Source organism: Bos indicus x Bos taurus, chromosome 11 (genome assembly GCF_003369695.1).
Source record: "Bos indicus x Bos taurus breed Angus x Brahman F1 hybrid chromosome 11, Bos_hybrid_MaternalHap_v2.0, whole genome shotgun sequence".
Lineage (NCBI taxonomy): Eukaryota > Metazoa > Chordata > Mammalia > Artiodactyla > Bovidae > Bos > Bos indicus x Bos taurus.
In genome coordinates this window covers 66,267,524-66,286,780 of record NC_040086.1, presented here as the reverse complement: position 1 = coordinate 66,286,780, position 19,257 = coordinate 66,267,524, and the positions used below count along the sequence as shown (strand labels likewise).

Genomic DNA, 19,257 nt, shown 5'->3' with positions numbered 1-19,257 from the left:
TATTTACATGGCATTTAACACATACCAGGCACTGATCTAAGCACATCACATAGATTTATTTTGTAACCTTCACAATAGTCTCATGAAAGAAGTGTTGTTACTTTTCTCATTGTATAGATGAAAAAACAGAGACATCAGTAATTGACCTAAGATCACGCAGCAGCAGGTAAAGTAACAAAGCTGTGATTTATATCAAGCAGTCATGTTCCAGAGTTGTATCTTTAATCAATACTGTACAGCCTCTCTTATAGTAACTCTTATCAGATTAATGTTGTTTGTCTACATGAATGATTTTATGGAAAAATCGGACTTATCTAAGATATATTTAGGTATTCTGATTTTGTGTGTCTCTTAATGTCTCTTAATTCAGTATTTGATTTTTGTTGAATTAAATTATTCTTGGCCATTGTGACTTTGTTCTTTCTGTTGGCTAACCTGTCTGGAGAAGGAAATGTATACTCTATTGGGGTGATTTGGTCAAAGACTGTGGTTGTAACTTGGCATGATAACTTGGAAAAATGGCTGAGTACAAGATACTAGATTAGATAGTTTAGCAGAGGGCTAGATTGGAGCACAGGTGGAAGTGAGTGGAAAGTCAGATTCAACTAATTTTTTTTACTGTTGATAAAACGAGTATAACTCTGAATAATTTTAATAAAATTGGTAAATGTAAGGCCTGTTTTGTAGATTGAATGCAGTTGAAAGACTAAAAAAGTCTTTTATCTGAAGAGATTTCTCAGTTTTCTTTTGTTAGACGGTGACCCAAGAGGAGCTTGGCAGGCTCTGAAGGAACATTTCCCTTTGCATAATGAACTATCTGTAGAAACCTTGAAGACACCTTTAGCCACTAGGACACTGCTCTCGTTTTAAGTCAACAGTCTCATATTTAAGTGGTTTTGTTTCTGGTTTGAATATTTCTGCTCACAGTCAGATTGTCTCAGGGAGGTTTACATGTTCATATTCTTTACTTAGACTTGGATGTTTTTTTGTTTTGAAAACAAAACTTTTTCACAGAAAAAGTTAATCTAAAGTTAATTTGATTTCCTCTTTCACTTCTGCATTCCTTTATGTTTCCTTTCTTATATGGACTAGTCTAACTCACTATAATTTTTCAGTGTTGTGTATTCTATATCTTCTTTTTTTTCTTTTTCTTTTTATTTTTTTTGTTTTTTTTTATTTTTATTTTATTTTTTTTTTCTTATTTTATTTAGTGTTGTGTATTCTAAAGAGTAATATCCGGTTTACTCCCAAATCATTCATCAAGACTCCATCAACCATGATTATCAGTTGCTTAGCGATCCTGAATTCTACTATATTTCACTTAGTCCACTGAGAATTGCTTACATTCTCTTTCTTTCAGTAAAGTTTTATTGCTGAGTAATAAAGTATAGTGCACGAATTTTGAACACCTAGGCTTGAATTTGCTACCTTGTTTTGTAGTTACAGTACCTTAAAAAAAAAGAAAATCCCTGGATGATCTGCTATATTCTAAATATTTCGGATTTTTATGTGAATAGTCTTAAGAAGAATGAAGTGCTACCTCTGTCTTCTTTATCTGTACTGTCAGATTTTGGCATCGTGGTAGCACTTGCACATTTTTAGTTTTTGCAGGGAAAGTCGATGGCATGTAGTAATTTGAGAGTCTACCACAAATTTGAATCATTTTGTAGCTGGTATGTAGAAGACAGTTGCATCAGCTGGTGAGAAAACCTATCTAGGCATTTAGCAAAACTGTAAATTCTTGGATCTTTCTCAGAATATTAGAGCAAAAGATATGGAAAAATATGCAAGGAACTTGGGGAACAATACAGAATGTAATAGCATCTGCCTAAAAGACATCTCAAAAGATGTAGTAGATAAAACAGAAGCAAAAATAACCAGTGCATTAGTAGGAGAAAATTTTCTTCATCTGGAAAATCATATCTTCTGATTGGAAAAGCATTCTCATAGTTGGGAAGTTTAGATTAAAAGAGGTCTATATTTGGTGTTAACCTCTTTTGTAATTTTAGAAGTCCAAAAGCAAAAAAGAAACCCTAGAAGCTGCTCGACAGGGAAAAGTTTGGCCTCAAAAAAATGAGAGTCTGCTGGCATTGGAATTCTTAGCAGCAGCAATAGGTATTAGAAAACAATAGGGCAGTTAATTCAAAGTTCTGAGTTCCTAAATCCAGAATTTGATATCAATCAAATGATTACTCAGGTGAGAGATCAAATTAAAGACATTTCCAGAAATTTAAGGACTTGGCAAAATTTACCTTTCATGAGTTCTTAAATATGCACCCAGAAAAGTGAAATAGAAGTTAGAGAAAAAAGGAAGAAACAAGATCCAAGAAACTAAATCTCTAAGACACCAGTGAAAATCCCAGGATAACAGCTCTGCCAGGGGGCCTGGAAAGCAGGTGGTTCAAATTAGAGCAAGAAGCCAGAACTGTCTGTGGAAGACATCATCAAGAAAAAAGTAGAAGCCATTACATAAATTGTATGCTGGAATTTCTTAGTGTTAACATAAAAAGCAAGTCAATAAGAAAAAAAAAAAGCAGAGACTGTGGTTGCAGTATGCAGTATTACATTTTTGGTAATAAACCAGATTGAGCTCTGGAGCAGCCACAAATAAGTCTTTTGACTGATTGGTCCTGAAAGTAAAAGAAGACTTTTGAATATGCTTGATTTTGTGAAAATACTGTATTTTGGCGGGAGTTGGTGGTGGGGAGTGATACAGTGCTAAAGAAAAGGACAGCTAGCATATTCAAGCACAACATATCATAGAAATAGATAAAAGGAAAGCTTGGAGAATGTGGTGTAATGAATTAGGGTTGGATTTGATTTACAAAACAATGGAAATCATTGAGAGCCACATCTTTTGAATAAGGTATGTTACTGACATACACAGTATACTTAGGTTAAAAGAAAAAAGAATATGACTTTTAAAAAATTAATTATTTTTAATTGGAGGATAATTACCTTATAGTGTTTGTGTTGGTTTCTGCCATACATCAACATGAAACAGCCATAGGTATATGTATGTCTTCTTCCCTCTTGAACCTCCCTCCTAAGAGTATGACTTATAAGCCAAGTTATTGATAACTTAGAAAACTTGAAGATGTGTTATCTGACCTTATAATATATGCTTTTTCATTAACTTATTGCATATTTTTATTTGAACCACAGTGTAAATAAACAAAAGGAGGAAAAACAATAGCAATACAAACACCTTCAGCAGGAAAACCAGTTGGAGAACATCTTAGAAATATGTTTTTTGGTTTTTATCTACCTGCAGTGTGGAAATACTGTCATTATTCCCTTTTCTCCACACTTGGCCCAAGAGTTTGACAGGTTGAGTTGAGGAACAGCAATATTTAGTATCTCTTAGCCCAATATTCCGTGTTAACTCTTCTGGTGGAACTAACAAGGAAAAGAAATTATAAAGTATTTCAAGAAATCCCTTTATCCAGCTTTTACCATCAAGCTTTTCAGATTAAGCAGTTTTGCTTAACTCTCTGGGTCTTTTTTTCTCATCTGGAGTTTTTCATTTCCAAGGTTTCTTCCAGCTTTTTGCATTACATGGCTTTTCTATGACAGATTTTCTTCTGAAACTCAGTAAGCTCTGAAAATTCTAAGAATGTTTTTTTGGATTAAGTGTGTAGCTTCTTTTGTGACATCTTTGGATAGTATTCATTTGCCTTGTGAATTTTGATGTGGTGGATCATTTTTGACTGTGTCGTTATGTAAAGTAGAAGTTAGTGTTACATAGTGTTCACATTTTGAAGGAGCGTTCTAGAAGAAAGAAAGGAAACAGTTTCCAGTATTAGTAATGAAAAGGCCGAAGTCACTTACAGTCCCTATACATGTTAAGAGAATAACAAGGCAACTTTATAAACAGTCTTATTCCAGTAAGTTCTACACCTTGGATGAAAAAGACAAATTCCTTGAAAAACAAATACAGGCAGACCTCTTTTTACTGTATTTCACTTTAGCATGCTTGCAATATTGTATACGTTTTCATTGTTATTGTTATATTTGTTATGGGGATTGTGATCAGTGATCTTTGATGTTTCTGTTATGACCTGCCAAAGGCTCAGATAATAGCACTTCTTAGCAATAAACTATTTGTAGGTTTTTTTTTTACATAATGCTATTGCATACTTAATAGAATACAGAATAGAGTAAACATATTGATAACTTTTATATATGCATTGCAAAACCAAAAAATCATGTGACTTGCTCTTTTTGCAATAGTCTAGAACCAAATCTGTGATATCTTGAAGATATACCTGTTCCTAAAACTGACCCAAAAGGGAATAGAAAATCTTAATAGCATTATATCTATTAATGAAATTGAATTTTTTCTCACAAGGAAATCTCCAGGGCCAAGATGGCTTTACTGGTAAATTCTAGCAAACATTTAATGGGCGGGGAAGGGGGGAGCGAAAGTCATAATCTAGAATCCTTCAGAAAATAGAAGCTAGCATTACACCAATAGCAATACCAAAGATGAAGCACAAGCTGGAATCAAGATTGCCAGGAGAAATATCAGTAACCTCAGATAGGCAGATGACACCACCCTTATGGCAGCAAGTGAAAAACTGAAGAGCCTCTTGATGAAAGTGAAAGTGGAGAGTGAAAAAGTTGGCTTAAAGTTCAACATTCAGAAAACTAAGATCATGGCATCCAGTCCCATCACTTCATGGCAGATAGATGGGAAAACAGTGGAAACAGTGACTGACTTTATTTTTGGGGGCTCCAGAATCACTTCAGATGGTGATTGTAGCCATGAAATTAAAAGATGCTTTACTCCTTGGAAGGAAAGTTATGACCAACCTAGATAGCATATTCAAAAGCCAGAGACATTACTTTGCCAACAAAGGTCTGTCTGTTCAAGGATATGGTTTTTCCATTGGTCATGTATGGATGTGAGAGTTGAACTATAAAGAAAGCTGAGCGCCAAAGAATTGATGGCTTTGAACTGTGGTGTTGGAGAAGACTCTTGAGAGTCCCTTGGGCTGCAAGGGGATCCAACCAGTCCATCCTAAAGGAGATCAGTCCTGGGTGTTCATTGGAAGGACTGATGCTAAAGCTGAAACTCCAGTACGTTGGCCACCTGATGCGAAGAGCTGCCTCATTTGAAAAAAGACCCTGATGTTGGGAAAGATTGAAGGCAAGAGAAGAAGAGGATGACAGAAGTTGAGATGCTTAGATGGCATCACCGACTCAATGGACATGAGTTTGGGTAAACTCTGGGAGTTGGTGATGGACAGGGAGGCCTGGCGTGCTGCGGTTCAAGGGGTCACAAAGAGTCGGACACCACTGAGCAACTGAACTGAACTGAACTGAATACCAAAGATGCTATAGAAAACTATAGACCTGTATTCACCATGAACATAGATGCAAAAATCCTTAAACATTTTTAAGTCACATAAATGTGTAAAAAGGACAGTAAAGCATGATCAAGTGGAGTTTATCCCAGGAGTATGATTTTAACTTAAAAAAAGAAAATCAATGTGATTCACTATATTGACATAATAAGAGGAAAAAAATCTCAGTAGGTGTAGCAGAGTATTTGTTTGAAGAGTTCAGTACCCATTAATGGTAAATACTTTTGGTAAATTAAGAACAGAAAGGAATTTTCTCAACCTGATAAAGGGCACCTACAAAAAAAAACCTACAGCTTGCTTTCCATGTAAGATTGGGGGAAAAAAGCAGATTTTCACTCTAATTGTAGACAAACTTGTACTAGAAGTTCTAGCCAGTACATTAAGTCCAGAAGAAGAAATAAAATATGTCAGTGAAAGTCGCTCAGTCATTTTGGACTCTTTATGACCCTATGGGCTATACAGTGCATAGAATTCTCCAGGCCAGAATGCTGTAGTGGCTAGCCTTTCCTTTCTCCAGGGGATCTTCCCAACCCAAGGATCAAGCCTCGGTCTTATGCATTGCAGGCAGATTCTTTACCAGCAGAGCCACAAGGGAAACCCGAAATAAAATGTATTCAGATTGAAAAGGCAGGAGTAAAATTGTCTTTATTCTAGGATGACATGGTTGTGTTTGTAGTAAATCCTGTTACCAGAAATAAGAAGTGAGTTTAGCAAGATTGTAGGCTACAAGGACAGTATACAAAAACCAGTGGAATTTCTATATAATAGCAGTGAGCAATTGAAAAAAACGAAATTGATAAGAATACTATTTATAGTAGAATAAAAACATTGGGATATGCAAGTGTAAATTTAATCAACTAGATGTTAAGATCTGTACATTGAACTATGAAACATCACTGAGAGGAAACTTACAAAGACCTAAATAAATGGAAGGAGGTACCATATTCCTAGATTGGAAGACTTTGATACTCTCAAGGTATTGGTTTGACTCAGATTGATCTGTAGAGTTAAGACAATCTCAATCAAATTTTCAGCAGGGTTTTAATAAAAACTACCAAATAATTATTAATTCTATATAGAAAAATCACAGGTCTTAGAAGAGCCAGCACAGTTTTGGAAAGGGACAAGAAAGTGTGAGGACAGTGTCCCCTGATTTAGAGACTTACTATGAAACATAAAACTATGGTGTTGACATAAGATAGATAAGCAAATCTAGAGGGTATAAACCCCTGTATGTTTTTATTCACTTGATTTTTTAAAACATTTTTTAATTGGATATTTTCCATGTAACATTTTGTGAATTTAAGGTACAATTTGTTGATTTGTATAGTTAATTGGTTTTTGACAAAAACATTGAAGATACCATTGTAAGGGGAGCCTTTTAAACAAATAGCTGGAATGAAAGTTTACCCTTAACTTATATACAGAAAACATTTGGTCATAAATTTAAACCATAAAAGCTACAACTATGGAACTTCTAGAAGAAAACATCAGCCAAAATCTTATTATAGGCAGAGATTTTTAGTTGATCTGCGAAATGTGAATCATTAAAGAAAAAAATGGGTCTCATCAAAATTGAAAGTTTTTACTCTTTAAAGGCAGTTTACAAGCGGCATATAAAGCTGCCTTTTTAAAAAGTAAAAGAAGATACTTGAAATACCTCTACCTGACAAAGGACTTATACCATCAGTCTAAAAAGAGAATCACACAACTTTTAAAAGACAACCAGACAGTGAAGAATCCTCCTGCGATGCAGGAGACCCGGGTTCAGTCCCTGGGTTGGGAAGATCCCCTGGAAAAGGGAATGGCTACCCACTCCAGTATTCTTGCCTGGAGAATTCCATGGATGGAGGCCTGGGAGGCTCATGGGGTTGCAGAGTCAGACATGACTGAGCAACTAACATTTTCCCTTTCACATTTAAAGAGATAAAGGATTTGAAGTCATGTAACAAATGAAGATATATGAGTTGCTAACAATCACATGAAAAAAGATCCTCAAGATGATTAATCCTCAGAGAAACGCAGGTTAAAACTATAATCACATACTGCTGCCATCCACCAGAATGGCTCAACTTAAAAAGACTCAAAATACTATGATCTGGCAAGGAGGTAGAGAGAGCCCTTGGAATTCTCAGGTAGTGCTGATGGGAGTGTCAAATGGCACACCCACTTTGGAAAAGTTCTTAACAGTTTCTAAAAGTCAGACATGTGCTTACCCTATGATGCAGCAATTCCAGGAAAACATTTGTTTACACAAAGATTAAGTATATTCTTAGAAGCTTTATTCCTAATAGTTTCAGATAGGAAATAATAGGAATGTCTATTAAAGATGAACACTTAAACTGATTGGGAAGTATTCATACAATGGAATATATATATCCTACTCTGCCGTAAAAAAGAAGAAACTACTGACATATGAACCAACCTGATTAATGTCAGAAACTTGATGAGAAAAAGAAGACGTCAAAAACTTAATGAGAAAAAGAAGAGTACATACGTCTGATTACATTTACATGAAATTCTAGACAGAATTTAGTTACAGAAAGCAAATCAGTGGTTGCCTGGAGTTGTGGTGGGGAGCTAAGTGGGGTGTGTTTGTGATTGATTGAAAGGGACCCAAGGAACATTTGGAATGATAGACATGTGCTTTTTGTCTCGATTGCAGCACTACTTCCATAGGTGTATCAGTTCAGTTCAGTTCAGTCGCTCATTCGTGTCCGAATCTTTGCGACCCCATGAATTGCAGCATGCCAGGCCTCCCTGTCCATCACCAACTCCCGGAGTTCACCCAGACTCACGTCCATTGAGTCGGTGATGCCATCCAGCCATCTCATCCTCTGTCGTCCCCTTCTCCTCCTGCCCTCAATCCCTCCCAGCATCAGGGTCTTTTCCGGTGAGTCAACTCTTCACATGAGGTGGCCAGAGTATTGGAGTTTCAGCCTCAGCATCATTCCTTCCAATGAGCACCCAGGACTGGTCTCCTTTAGGATGGACTGGTTGGATCTCCTTGCAGTCCAAGGGACTCTCAAGAGTCTTCTCCAACACTACAGTTCAAAAGCATCAATTCTTCGGTGCTCAGCATTCTTCACAGTGCAAATCTCACATCCTTACATGACCACTGGAAAAACCATAGCCTTGACTAGACGGACCTTTGTTGGCAAAGTAATGTCACTGCTTTTGAATATGCTATCTAGGTTGGTCATAACTTTGCTTCCAAGGAGTAAGTGTCTTAATTTCATGGTTGGAATCACCATCTGCAGTGATTCCCAGAGTTGGTTTAAAATTTCTTTTTAGCATTTTATTTACAACTTGATAATCCTTTTGTTGGTGCTGATGTCTTGTTTTTGTATATTTGATAATTAATATTTTAAAGTTGGCTTCCCTCATAGCTCAGTCGGTAAAGAATCTGCCTGCAATGCAGGAAACCCAGGTTTGAAAGTATGTAATAATTTAATCTAGAAACATCAAAAGCACATATTTCATGTTGCTTTAGAAAATTGTGATATACCCCCTAAAATCTAAATATTTTAAAAGTGGTTGAAAGTTTTTCACTTGTAAGAAAAAGACACAGTACAAATGTCCATATTTCATAATATACCTTTTTGATTCTCTTTCAGTATTAATAGGGAGTTTTCTTTGTTTTGTTTCATTGTCAAACTGTTCTGTGCAGGACATAAATATTAGACTGTTAGTCTATAGAGAAGGTCATTATAAAATTAGGTGTGTATTTTGAAGCTGCTTCAGTTCAGTTCATTACGGTCGCTCAGTTGTATCCGACTCTTTGTGACCCGGTGGACTGCAGCACACCAGGCTTCCCTGTCCATCACCAACTCCCAGAGCTTACTCAAACTCATGTCCATTGAGTCAGTGATGCCATCTAACCATCTCATCCTCTGTTGTCCCCTTCTCTTCCCACCTTCAATCTTTCTCAGCATCAGGGTCTTTTCAAATAAGTCAGTACCTTGCATCAGGTAGCCAAAATATCGGAGTTGCAGCTTCATCATCAGTCCTTCCAATGAATTTTCAGGACTGATTTCCTTTAGGATGGACTGGTTGAATCTCCTTGCAGTCCAAGGGACTCTGAAGAGTCTTTTCCAACACAACAGTTCGAAAACATCAATTCTTCAATGCTCAGCTTTCTTTATAGTCCATGGAGCTGCTTATGAGGGTTTTTATCTGTAATGTTCTCTTCTGCGCCCCCTGGTGGTTTTGATTTCTTATTTGGGATAACATTGGAAATAGAGTCATTACTCTTGTAGACTGAATTTTACAGAAGACTTTAAAACTTTTAAACTAGTCTTTATGTTGAAAACCTACCCAATAGCTTCTATTGACAATACTGTAAGGCTTTAATCATATGGTAGTCTTTTTTGACAGTTAACAACCTAGTTAATAACGAGGGAACAAATTATTAAGCAATACCACAGAAATAAAATTTTACAAACAAGACCTACCTAAGATGGTGCTAAATTTAGATCAGAGTTTGAGGAGAAAATAGGATATTTGAATAGTCTCGAGTACTCCTCCCACTATTTTTCGATGCAAAGGGAAAAATAGTAGATTTATAGTGGAGAAATCTGACAGAAACCCCTCTGGCCACCCTTGACAATGATGAAGTCAGAAGGGCACATTATTTCTACTGTATTCTTGCCCCAAATGCATTCTAATCATGAAAAAAAAAAACCCAGCAATTCATGCTGGAGGACATTTTACAAAATACTGCATCAAAAGTTTCAAAGTTATGAAAGACAAGATAAAAATTGAGTTGTCACAAATTGGAGGAGACTTAAGGAAAAATTACCAAGAAGTTGCAAAAATAATAGAAGTCTCAGTTATCACACACCCAGCTGCTTCTGATGTTAACATTTCACAGACTTGAAATGCAATTATTGTTATCAAAATCGAGAAATTAATCATTGTTACAACATTGTAAGCTCTATATTTTAGTGGGAAAAAAAGGGGACTTTGAAAAATTTTTTCTTTTCCAAGATTCTGTTCAGGATACCACATCACATTTGGTTGTTTCTTTGAAAATAACTATTATTGTTCGAAGGATTTGATAGACTTGCTTTGTTTTTAAGTCATTAACAAACCAATAGGTAATAAATTATTTATAAAGTGGCTGTTAGAATTTTTTGAAGGACTAGTTTTTTGTTCTTTATTACTATTATACAAATTTTGAGAATTGGCTAAAATTTGAGGAAAGTTTGTTTTTCTACCATTCTGCTTATTTCTTTTCCTTTACATTCTGAGAAACCTCAAAACCACCTAACAGTGAAGTAGCAGCTTAGTGTGTGCACGCGCGCGTGTGTGTGTGTGTGTGTGTGTGTGTGTTTAGTAATAACAGTGCTTGAAGGCCTACATCTCTTTGCTACTGTTGGGAATCTCTTATATTCTTCTTTCTAAATGAGAAAAAAATATATATATAATAAATTGTTGGTATTTCTTTATCTGAGACAATGATGAATAGATAAGCAACCTTCTATGTATTAATATTATATATTCTTTAGTGTTATTATGTCCAATTAGAAATACTCATTTAAACTTAGAGTAGCATCATGAGATCTCTGAAAGCAACTTCTTAATTATTTTATGTGTTAATACTAATAAGATTCTTGAAATAACTTCTTTAAATAAGTAACCATCTAGATTGCACATTTATTCCTGAGTATATTCAAGGGTGCATTGATCTGGGTAAGGTCTCAATAATTTAATTTGGTTCCTTTCTGTGTTAACATTCCATAGTAGTAGCTGTATTTTAGAAACTCAGACTAAAAGATCTGTTTTTAATATCTTAATTTTTAGAGGCATACATATTTATGATTATAAGATTATCTGTTATAATACTTTGTATAGTATAGTTTAAATTAAATATGTAGGAACTTTGAACTACTAGAAAAGATAGTTCCTCCCAGAGGTATCCTTACAAAAAGTGGAAAAATAGCATGAGTCTCAACTTGGCAAAACATGAAAAACAGTATCTCTGAGTCACAAGATGAGTCAAAAGGGTGAGGTTTGTTTGCTTTTCCTTGTTCATCTGTTTTAAAGGGAGTGTGATTCCAAGTAGCTGAAAAAAATCTTCGATGAAAGATGGTGCCAAAAGTTGGAATTCTTTATATTTAGAAGTACATAGCTGAAACATTCAGTGGTGTTGCCAGGATGGATTTGATCTGTGCCTAACTGTTAGGAGATTGGTAATAACTGTAAATGAAAAGTAACCTTTAAAAATATTTAACTTTTATTAATTTTTTTCTTAAAATTTAATTAAAAATTTAAAAGTGCTGGGTTTTATTTGTTCATACTTGCGAAGAATGATCTTTAGACGAATATTCAAGAAGCTGGCAGCATTGGAGGGAGACTTTGAATATTGAACTGTATTCAAACCTTGTTCAGATTTTGAACCATGAACTGTTAGAAATAAACTAAATTAAAATTTGAAAAGAGAAATGAAAATCAGAGTGCCTAGTGTACATAGCAGAGATTGATTTAGTCCACCTGATATGAACCACCTGACTTTCATGATCAGCTTAGCATTGTCAATCCTGTAATATCTTGGTACTCAGCATACAGTTGGTTGTGTGTTATGGCGGGTGCAGACAAGCAAAGAGGTAACGAGAAAAATTTCATGATATATTTTCTTTGTTATAAGAAGTTAGTCCATAGTATGTTCAACTCTAAATTAAATTGAAAATTAAACTATTGGATAACTGCTGAATTTTTTCTTGTAGTTATACAATCATTTGGTAAATCGTGCTGCTCCTTTTTGTTTGTTTTTAGTTGATGCAGATGAAATTAAAAGGCTAGGAAAGAGATTTAAGAAGCTCGATTTGGACAATTCTGGTTCTTTGAGTGTGGAAGAGTTCATGTCTCTACCTGAGTTACAACAGAATCCCTTAGTACAGCGAGTAATAGATATATTCGACACAGATGGGAATGGAGAAGTAGACTTTAAAGGTAAGAAAGTACTTTTAGTTAAACTGCAAGTTAGATAATCTATGAATAGTCTTACATTTCCATGTACAAAAATGTCTGAAAAGTTGATTTTTTCTTGAATGTCCTTGAGTACTGGTTTTCTTAAAATAGTAGATTGTTAAAACTTAAAAGTCTGTGATATATGAACTTTAATAAACTAATAAGACCTTGTACTTTTTGGGACATAAATGATTGAAGTGTCCTTTTAGGTAATCTAAAAAATGGGATTTAGTATTTCTTTTGTTGTTAGAAAATTTTAGAGAAACTTAAAATATTAGAAGCCACATTTTTTAAAAACTTTTTTAAAAGAATGAGACTTTAACAATAAGTCAGCAATAAAAAAAAAAGCTGAAGTCAGAAGGATAGGAGTATTATCATAGAAGGGATTAATTTAGTTAATCTAGATTTTACAAAGACAGTAGTGCTTTTGCTAATGTCAGCCATTTGATTCTACACTTTAAATAAACCTTTCATTTCATCAGGAAGTCAACAGTTTTTGTTATTTTCATTTGAAGAAGTGAATTGTCCAAGTGAAGGGGTCTAAACTGGTTGTGATTTAGTGTTCAGCAGCAGTGAAGAAAAATGACCATTTGTTAGGAAACTTCAAACAGTTTATGTAAATGATTATGAATTTTGGAACGAGAAACCTCCCAATTTTTTCTGCTAAACGATTTAAATATTTTTTAAGCCCTCTTGTATAGTCATATTCTAAGAATATAGAGTTAAATAGCTTAAAGAATATGTTTTTTGAGTGTTATTCTCTGTAGCAACTAATTAATAATAATAATAATAAATAAATCAACTTGTTGAAGTTGATTTGATTTTAGAGAGTTCCAGGTTCAAATTATATGTAGAAACTTGTTTGTTTCAAATTTGTCTCTTTCAGTTGTAAATGCCACTAGTAATATTTTCTTTTGGAACAGGAAGATATTCTGTTATGAGCATGTAGGGTTTGTGTCCATGAGCGTGTGTATATTGTTCTTCTTGGTAAAAAATTGAAACTTCTGATTTGTAAATGTTTTTTATTCTTATTCAGAGTTCATTGAGGGAGTCTCTCAGTTCAGTGTCAAAGGAGATAAGGAACAGAAGTTGAGGTGTAAGTATTTTTCTTCACTGAGTTCATTCTTCCTCTTAGACCATTACCCCATACTACATTATAACCTCCTTTTAAAATATTCTAAAAAGGAATCTTTTATTCTAGATCCTTAGTAGACATAACAGAAATTTTACATTCTGGAGAAAATCCTTTTTGGACATTTGCAATTTGTATTTTTTAATGATGTGTCATTGTTGCTTATAAGTTAGGTGTACAATACACAAAATTGATTCACAGTTTTTAAGGATTATATTCCATTTGTGGTTAAGTAATATAAAATATTGGCATGAAAGTGAGAAGAAATGCTTTAATATGATTAGCTTAACTTCGTTTACACTTGTATTCAGAATTATTTAGCCAGAAGTTTACTATTTTGGTTTATGTAGGCTTGCCTCTCTTTCAGGGAACATCTGGTATCTTTTTAAAATATTTGGCTCTTAACTGGAAAGACATTATGTTCAATAACAGTCCTCTGAGGCACAAGCTATATGCTAACTTCCTTTGCAAATGAATTCTTGATATAAATGAGAATAGTATTAATAGTAGTAACAGTTGCTGTCTTTGACTGTGTATTATCTCAGTACTGTAAAGCAGCAGTCCCCAACCTTTTCAGCACCAGGAACCAGTTTTGTCAAAGATAATTCTTCTATGGACTGGGGGTAGGGAGTGGTCTGGGATGATTCAGTTGCATTACATTTATTGGGCACTTTATTATTATTACATCAGCTCTACCTCAGATCATCAGGCATTAGATCCTGGAGGCTGGGGACCCCTGCTGTAAAGAACCTGGGAGGTTAGAACTGTTATTAGCCCCAATTTTATATGTGCAGAAACCGAAGCTTAGGAAAGAGTAAATGACTTAAACTCTAGGCTATATTAATTGTCCCAGGCAGTCTTAACTCCATAGACCATATACTTGCAACCACAACCACCTGCTGCTGCTGCTAAGTCGCTTCAGTCGTGTCCGACTCTGTGCGACCCCATAGACGGCAGCCCACCAGGCTCCCCTGCCCCTGGGATTCTCCAGGCAAGAACACTGGAGTGGGTTGCCATTTCCTTCTCCAATGCATGAAAGTGAAAAGTGAAAGTGAAGTCGCTCAGTCGTGTCCGACTCTTATCGACCCCATGGAGTGCAGCCTACCAGGCTCCTCCGTCCATGGGATTTTCCAGGCAAGAGTACTGGATTGGGGTGCCATTGCCTTCTCCCAGTTTCACCTAAAAGCAACATCTCTATGTAGGAAGGAGCTGTCCTCATAGTAGAATTCTAAATGCTGGGAAACTTACTATCTTCTCTTTCTTTGACAGTGTTCGTGATTACCATGCAATTGCCATTGATTTTTCCTTCCTTTTTTTTAGTTGCTTTCCGTATCTATGACATGGATAAAGACGGCTATATTTCCAATGGGGAACTCTTCCAGGTGCTAAAGATGATGGTGGGGAACAATCTGAAAGATACACAGTTACAGCAAATTGTAGACAAAACCATAATAAATGCAGATAAGGATGGGGATGGAAGAATATCCTTTGAAGAATTCTGTGCTGTAAGTACAAAAAAGCTAGTTCTTCATTAGTTACGTTTCATAAAAACATTTTTAATATCACTTAGTAGAGAATTCCTTATAGTTATATTTTGCCCTAGAAATTTGTTTGATTTTGCCCAATAGCCCCAGGTGTTCTTTGTTGTAACTGTTACTAATTACTAATTATTCTCAAGAACTAATACTCTCAGTGATTGTCTGATAAAATGCCACAACAATGGTATTAGTCACTTTTACTTATTATTGGTAGCCTCCCAAGTGAACAGCTAGGTTATTTGAAAATACTTCTGTAGGAAATAAGAGTTCATGAATTTCAGCTAGGAATTCAGAGGCTTGGTCACAAGTATGACAGAAATGGAGTCCCTATCTGTCAAACTCAACAGCGAGGCAGTGTAAAGACGTGATTTGTTTTCCCCTCTCCTGTTTTTCTAAGCTACTATGGGTAGCTTTTGTGATCTGGGGCAAGGGCTCCACAGAGGCATAGCCTGCAGTTGTGAGAAGTCCTGGAGGACTTGCTGTTGGTGGGAACTGGGGCACTGGCTCAGCTTCCTGTTTATTGCTTCTCTTCTGTGGCTGCTGCCCCTAAAACAGAGATAGTAACTTTCTGATGTGTCATAAGCAGTTTTAACGGTAAATTGAAGATGCTGGACAATCCAAAGGAAATGCAAAGAAAATAAAACGTTGTGAAAATTTTCAGTCATCACTGGATGCTTCTATAGAAGGTTTTCTTCCTCTTCATTTTTTACTTAAAGGACACCAGCGAAAACAGATTAGCTTGTCATATGTTACATAAGGACTTAAGTAGCTACTTTGGCTTTTAAGTAGAAGTTCACATTATACTTCAAGGATCTTTTTTCATCTCAAGGGAATGAGATCTTTGCATTGTGTTTCAAAAAAGTAGGGTGGTGCTCTAGTTAAAGAACAGGCTAGTTCTCCTTGGAAGAGAGTTAGAGAGGCTGAACTCCTGGGATGGGAACCAGTGCCGGGGGTGCTGCTGCAGGTGCATCCTCTCCCTCTGCCACGCCTCCTCCACTGTTGCCAGACGACTCCCGTGGGCAGGCATCGGAGTGTGCGTGACATGAGACTAGCCTGGTAATGGCATCATAGATAGCAGCCAGTTTTCAAAAGTAGGGAAAAAAGAAAAAAATTCCAAGACTTGAGGGAACAAAACAAAAATGAGGAACTTGGCTGGAGTGACGTGAAGGGATGTGTATAAGTGAAGACTATTTGCATTTAGTAAATATAAACTGTAACTTAAAATTACATGTAAATCACTTTACTAGTGGAAGGAAATACATCCCCTAGGTATAAAAATTATGCTTTGTACGCTGAAGGCTTAAGCTGAGCTTTGAGTTTATTTTTCAGCCTTTGTGATAAATTGCCCTTACTTGTATTTTTGGAGGGCATAGTTCAGGAATGAATGAAAATGTTTGTATATTAAGCCAACTTTTGGTAACATTTATCAGGCTCATATCTTGGGCTTTATTGAGTTCTCTTTATTCTGTTTTCTTAAGCTGTAACAGAGAGAAGAGAGTTATCTCAAAAGATCACACACTACGTATCTGTTCTAATATTTTCAGAACACTTAACTGTACGCAAATCTTATAAATGATCAGTGACAGGATTAACGTTGATGGATTGACCCATGTATTTACTTTTGTATCCTTTGAAAACTTCACTGAAATTAAATGGGTTAAAAAGAAAAGGTTATAAACCCACAAGGACCAGAGAATAGCGGAGAGGATGGTCACTCAGTTTGGTAATTTATAAAGTTGAGTGGCTAGCAGACAGGAGTGAAAATTCTAAGCTGTCAACTAGGAAAGCGGAGAAGCAGCTTGGTTTATAATGTGGAACTCCTGAAAGGCTCAGAAAGTGGGGACATGACTGAAAGTGGGTGTGAAGGGGGGCTAACAGGAGAATGGCTTAAGTCTGTCTAAGAAGCATGTGGAACACAAGATCTCCTTCCTGACTCTCTTCAGTCTCTCCTGCATTGTAGTGGAGATTGGCAAGAGTGAAATAGGGCTCGGGGTGTGTGTGTGTGTGTGTGTGTGTGTGTGTGTGTGTGTGTGGCGGGGGGCAGGGGATGGAATTAAGTGAAGAACAGCATATTTGCATTTTGACACCTCCAGCCTTCTTCTCTTACTTGATTCCCTGGCAGCTACACTTGTACCCTCTAGGCAAGAGGTGGGGAAAGCCCTGTTTGGGAAAGGTGACCTTTAGACATGGTGTTTACCCAGTTGTTCAAAGAGCAGCGCGCAGTCAACAGCCCTGCCCTGTGCACGGAGGCTCGGGGGCGGCACTTTCCACATGAGGAGAGAGCCTAGGATCACCAGACATTCAAGGAAAACCTCTGACCTCTGATACAGATTACAGAGATGAACTCAAACCTGAAAAAGAAGCATGCTGAAGCAGGCTATGCAAGGGCAATAAACACTTTAAAAGTAGAACAGAAATCTGTCATTATTACCCTCAGGGATATAATGTATTAGATCTTTGAAACAAAAATTAGACAATGTATAAAAGAGCTCTAGGAAATTTAAATGTTGGGATTCATCTTAGGAGGTCTAACATCCAAATGTTAGATCCCAGAAAGAAATTGGAGGGAAGGAAATCATCAAAAATGAATCAGAAAATTATCTCAGAATCAAAAGTAATGAGTTTCCTTGCCTGAAAGGAAACTGGGTACCAAGTACCCAGCATAGTATATAAAAATAATCTGGGCCTTGGTACATTGTCATGAAATTTTAAAACAAAGAGATGGTTTACAGGCTTCCAAAGAGCTAAGGTAGAGGCATAGGGGAAGGGCTTCATACAGAGAGTCAAGAATCGTAATGGTGACAGATTTCTCACTTAGCAACTTGGAAAATAGAAGACAAAACAAGAATTCTCAGTAAACTCAAACTGGATGATAGAATCAGACGTTTTCAGGTTTGCAAGTCCTCCTCCCTTTTTGGGAAAGTACTAGAAAATGTGCTCCCACTATGAAAAGGTTATAAATCAAAAAAAGAAGTCAGCGTGAGATATAGGAAGCTCAGAGGGTCAGGCGGGAGAGAAAGCCATCTCTAGGAGGATCCATGGATGCCAAACCTGGATGGGAGTAAGTCCAAAAACTCTGGGAGTGATTTGAAAATAATAAAATCGATAGCTTGATACAATACATCTGAGTGCCTTTAGAGCAAAGTTTAGTGTTGAATTAATGATAAATGCGTAGAACACCCAGTGAAGAAAAAGATCAGTTATTAACTGTAGCAAAGCAAATATGCAGGGAAGCAAAAGTAATCATAGTACACAGTTCTCTTCTGCTATAAGTAGTATTTTATGTAGTCATAAATAAAAGGCTGAATTTCTGTCTAATAAAAAAAAATGCAGCTCTTTGAAGCATGGGAGAGGTGGGAAGTGTGTGGGGTAGGAGATGATGTAGGATAGGAGATGAAGGAGAGAGGTGTGTGTGTGTGGAAGTGAAAGCTGCATCTCCTGTAATGGGAAGTTGATGGATAATATCTAAAACTTGAAATCTAAGAAGAAGCAATGTAGGAATGTTATTTGGAGTCTTCTAGGCAAATACTGAACATCAGCTGAAAATTCTGAATGATTGCTGCTAAGTAAAAAATGAAATTTGAGGACAGGATAGCAAATGGCTGTTTTCACTGACAGGAGTTGTAGAACTAGCTGGCTGTTTAAGCTTTATTTTTCAAATAAAAATTAAAAAGTTCAAAAATAGTAGCAGATGCAACTACGTACAACATGGATGAATCTCACAAACATAATGTTGAGTGAATGAAACAAGACAGACATGAAAGATTTCATTTGTAAAGTGTGTAAAAACAGATCACACTAATCCGTGGTGTTAAGTCGTAGTGACTAGTTCTGTGTAGGTGTGGCTTGGGAGGAGGGAGGTAGTGGTGGGAGGGGGGTCGCAGAAGAGCCGTGGTGATGCCCTGGGTGCTGGTTACTTGGGTCATCACTCTGAAAATTGACCAAGCTGTTAACCTTTATGGTTTGCTTATTTTATGTAGGTTTTGCGTAATAAAAGTTATCCCCAAATAATGCTACAGGTAATCTCACTTCGACATTGCCATGTTTCACAGAGGTGTCTGTAACAACTCTACATGTAGTTGACCCCATGGAAGAGCAATGTGCAGAAAATTTTATTCATTACTTTTTGATACATTCTAGAATAGAGTGACAGTGAAGCCCGTATTTGATTTTTGATAGTTTTTATAGTAACACCTAGTTAACATTTGATACTAAATTACTGAAGTCTATGTCAAAATGCAAAGGA

At 36.2% G+C, this 19,257-nt stretch overlaps 1 protein-coding gene across 1 annotated transcript in view; it reads left to right on the top strand.

The window, feature by feature from the left end:
* The window catches only part of PPP3R1 (protein phosphatase 3 regulatory subunit B, alpha), a 63,893-nt gene that overhangs the window by 42,100 nt on the left and 2,536 nt on the right, over window positions 1–19,257 (top strand). The window contains exons 3-5 of the mRNA XM_027555662.1: window positions 12,147–12,323; window positions 13,378–13,437; window positions 14,794–14,978. Coding sequence (XP_027411463.1) covers window positions 12,147–12,323; window positions 13,378–13,437; window positions 14,794–14,978 — 422 coding nt within the window. The remainder of the gene's footprint in view (window positions 1–12,146; window positions 12,324–13,377; window positions 13,438–14,793; window positions 14,979–19,257) is intronic.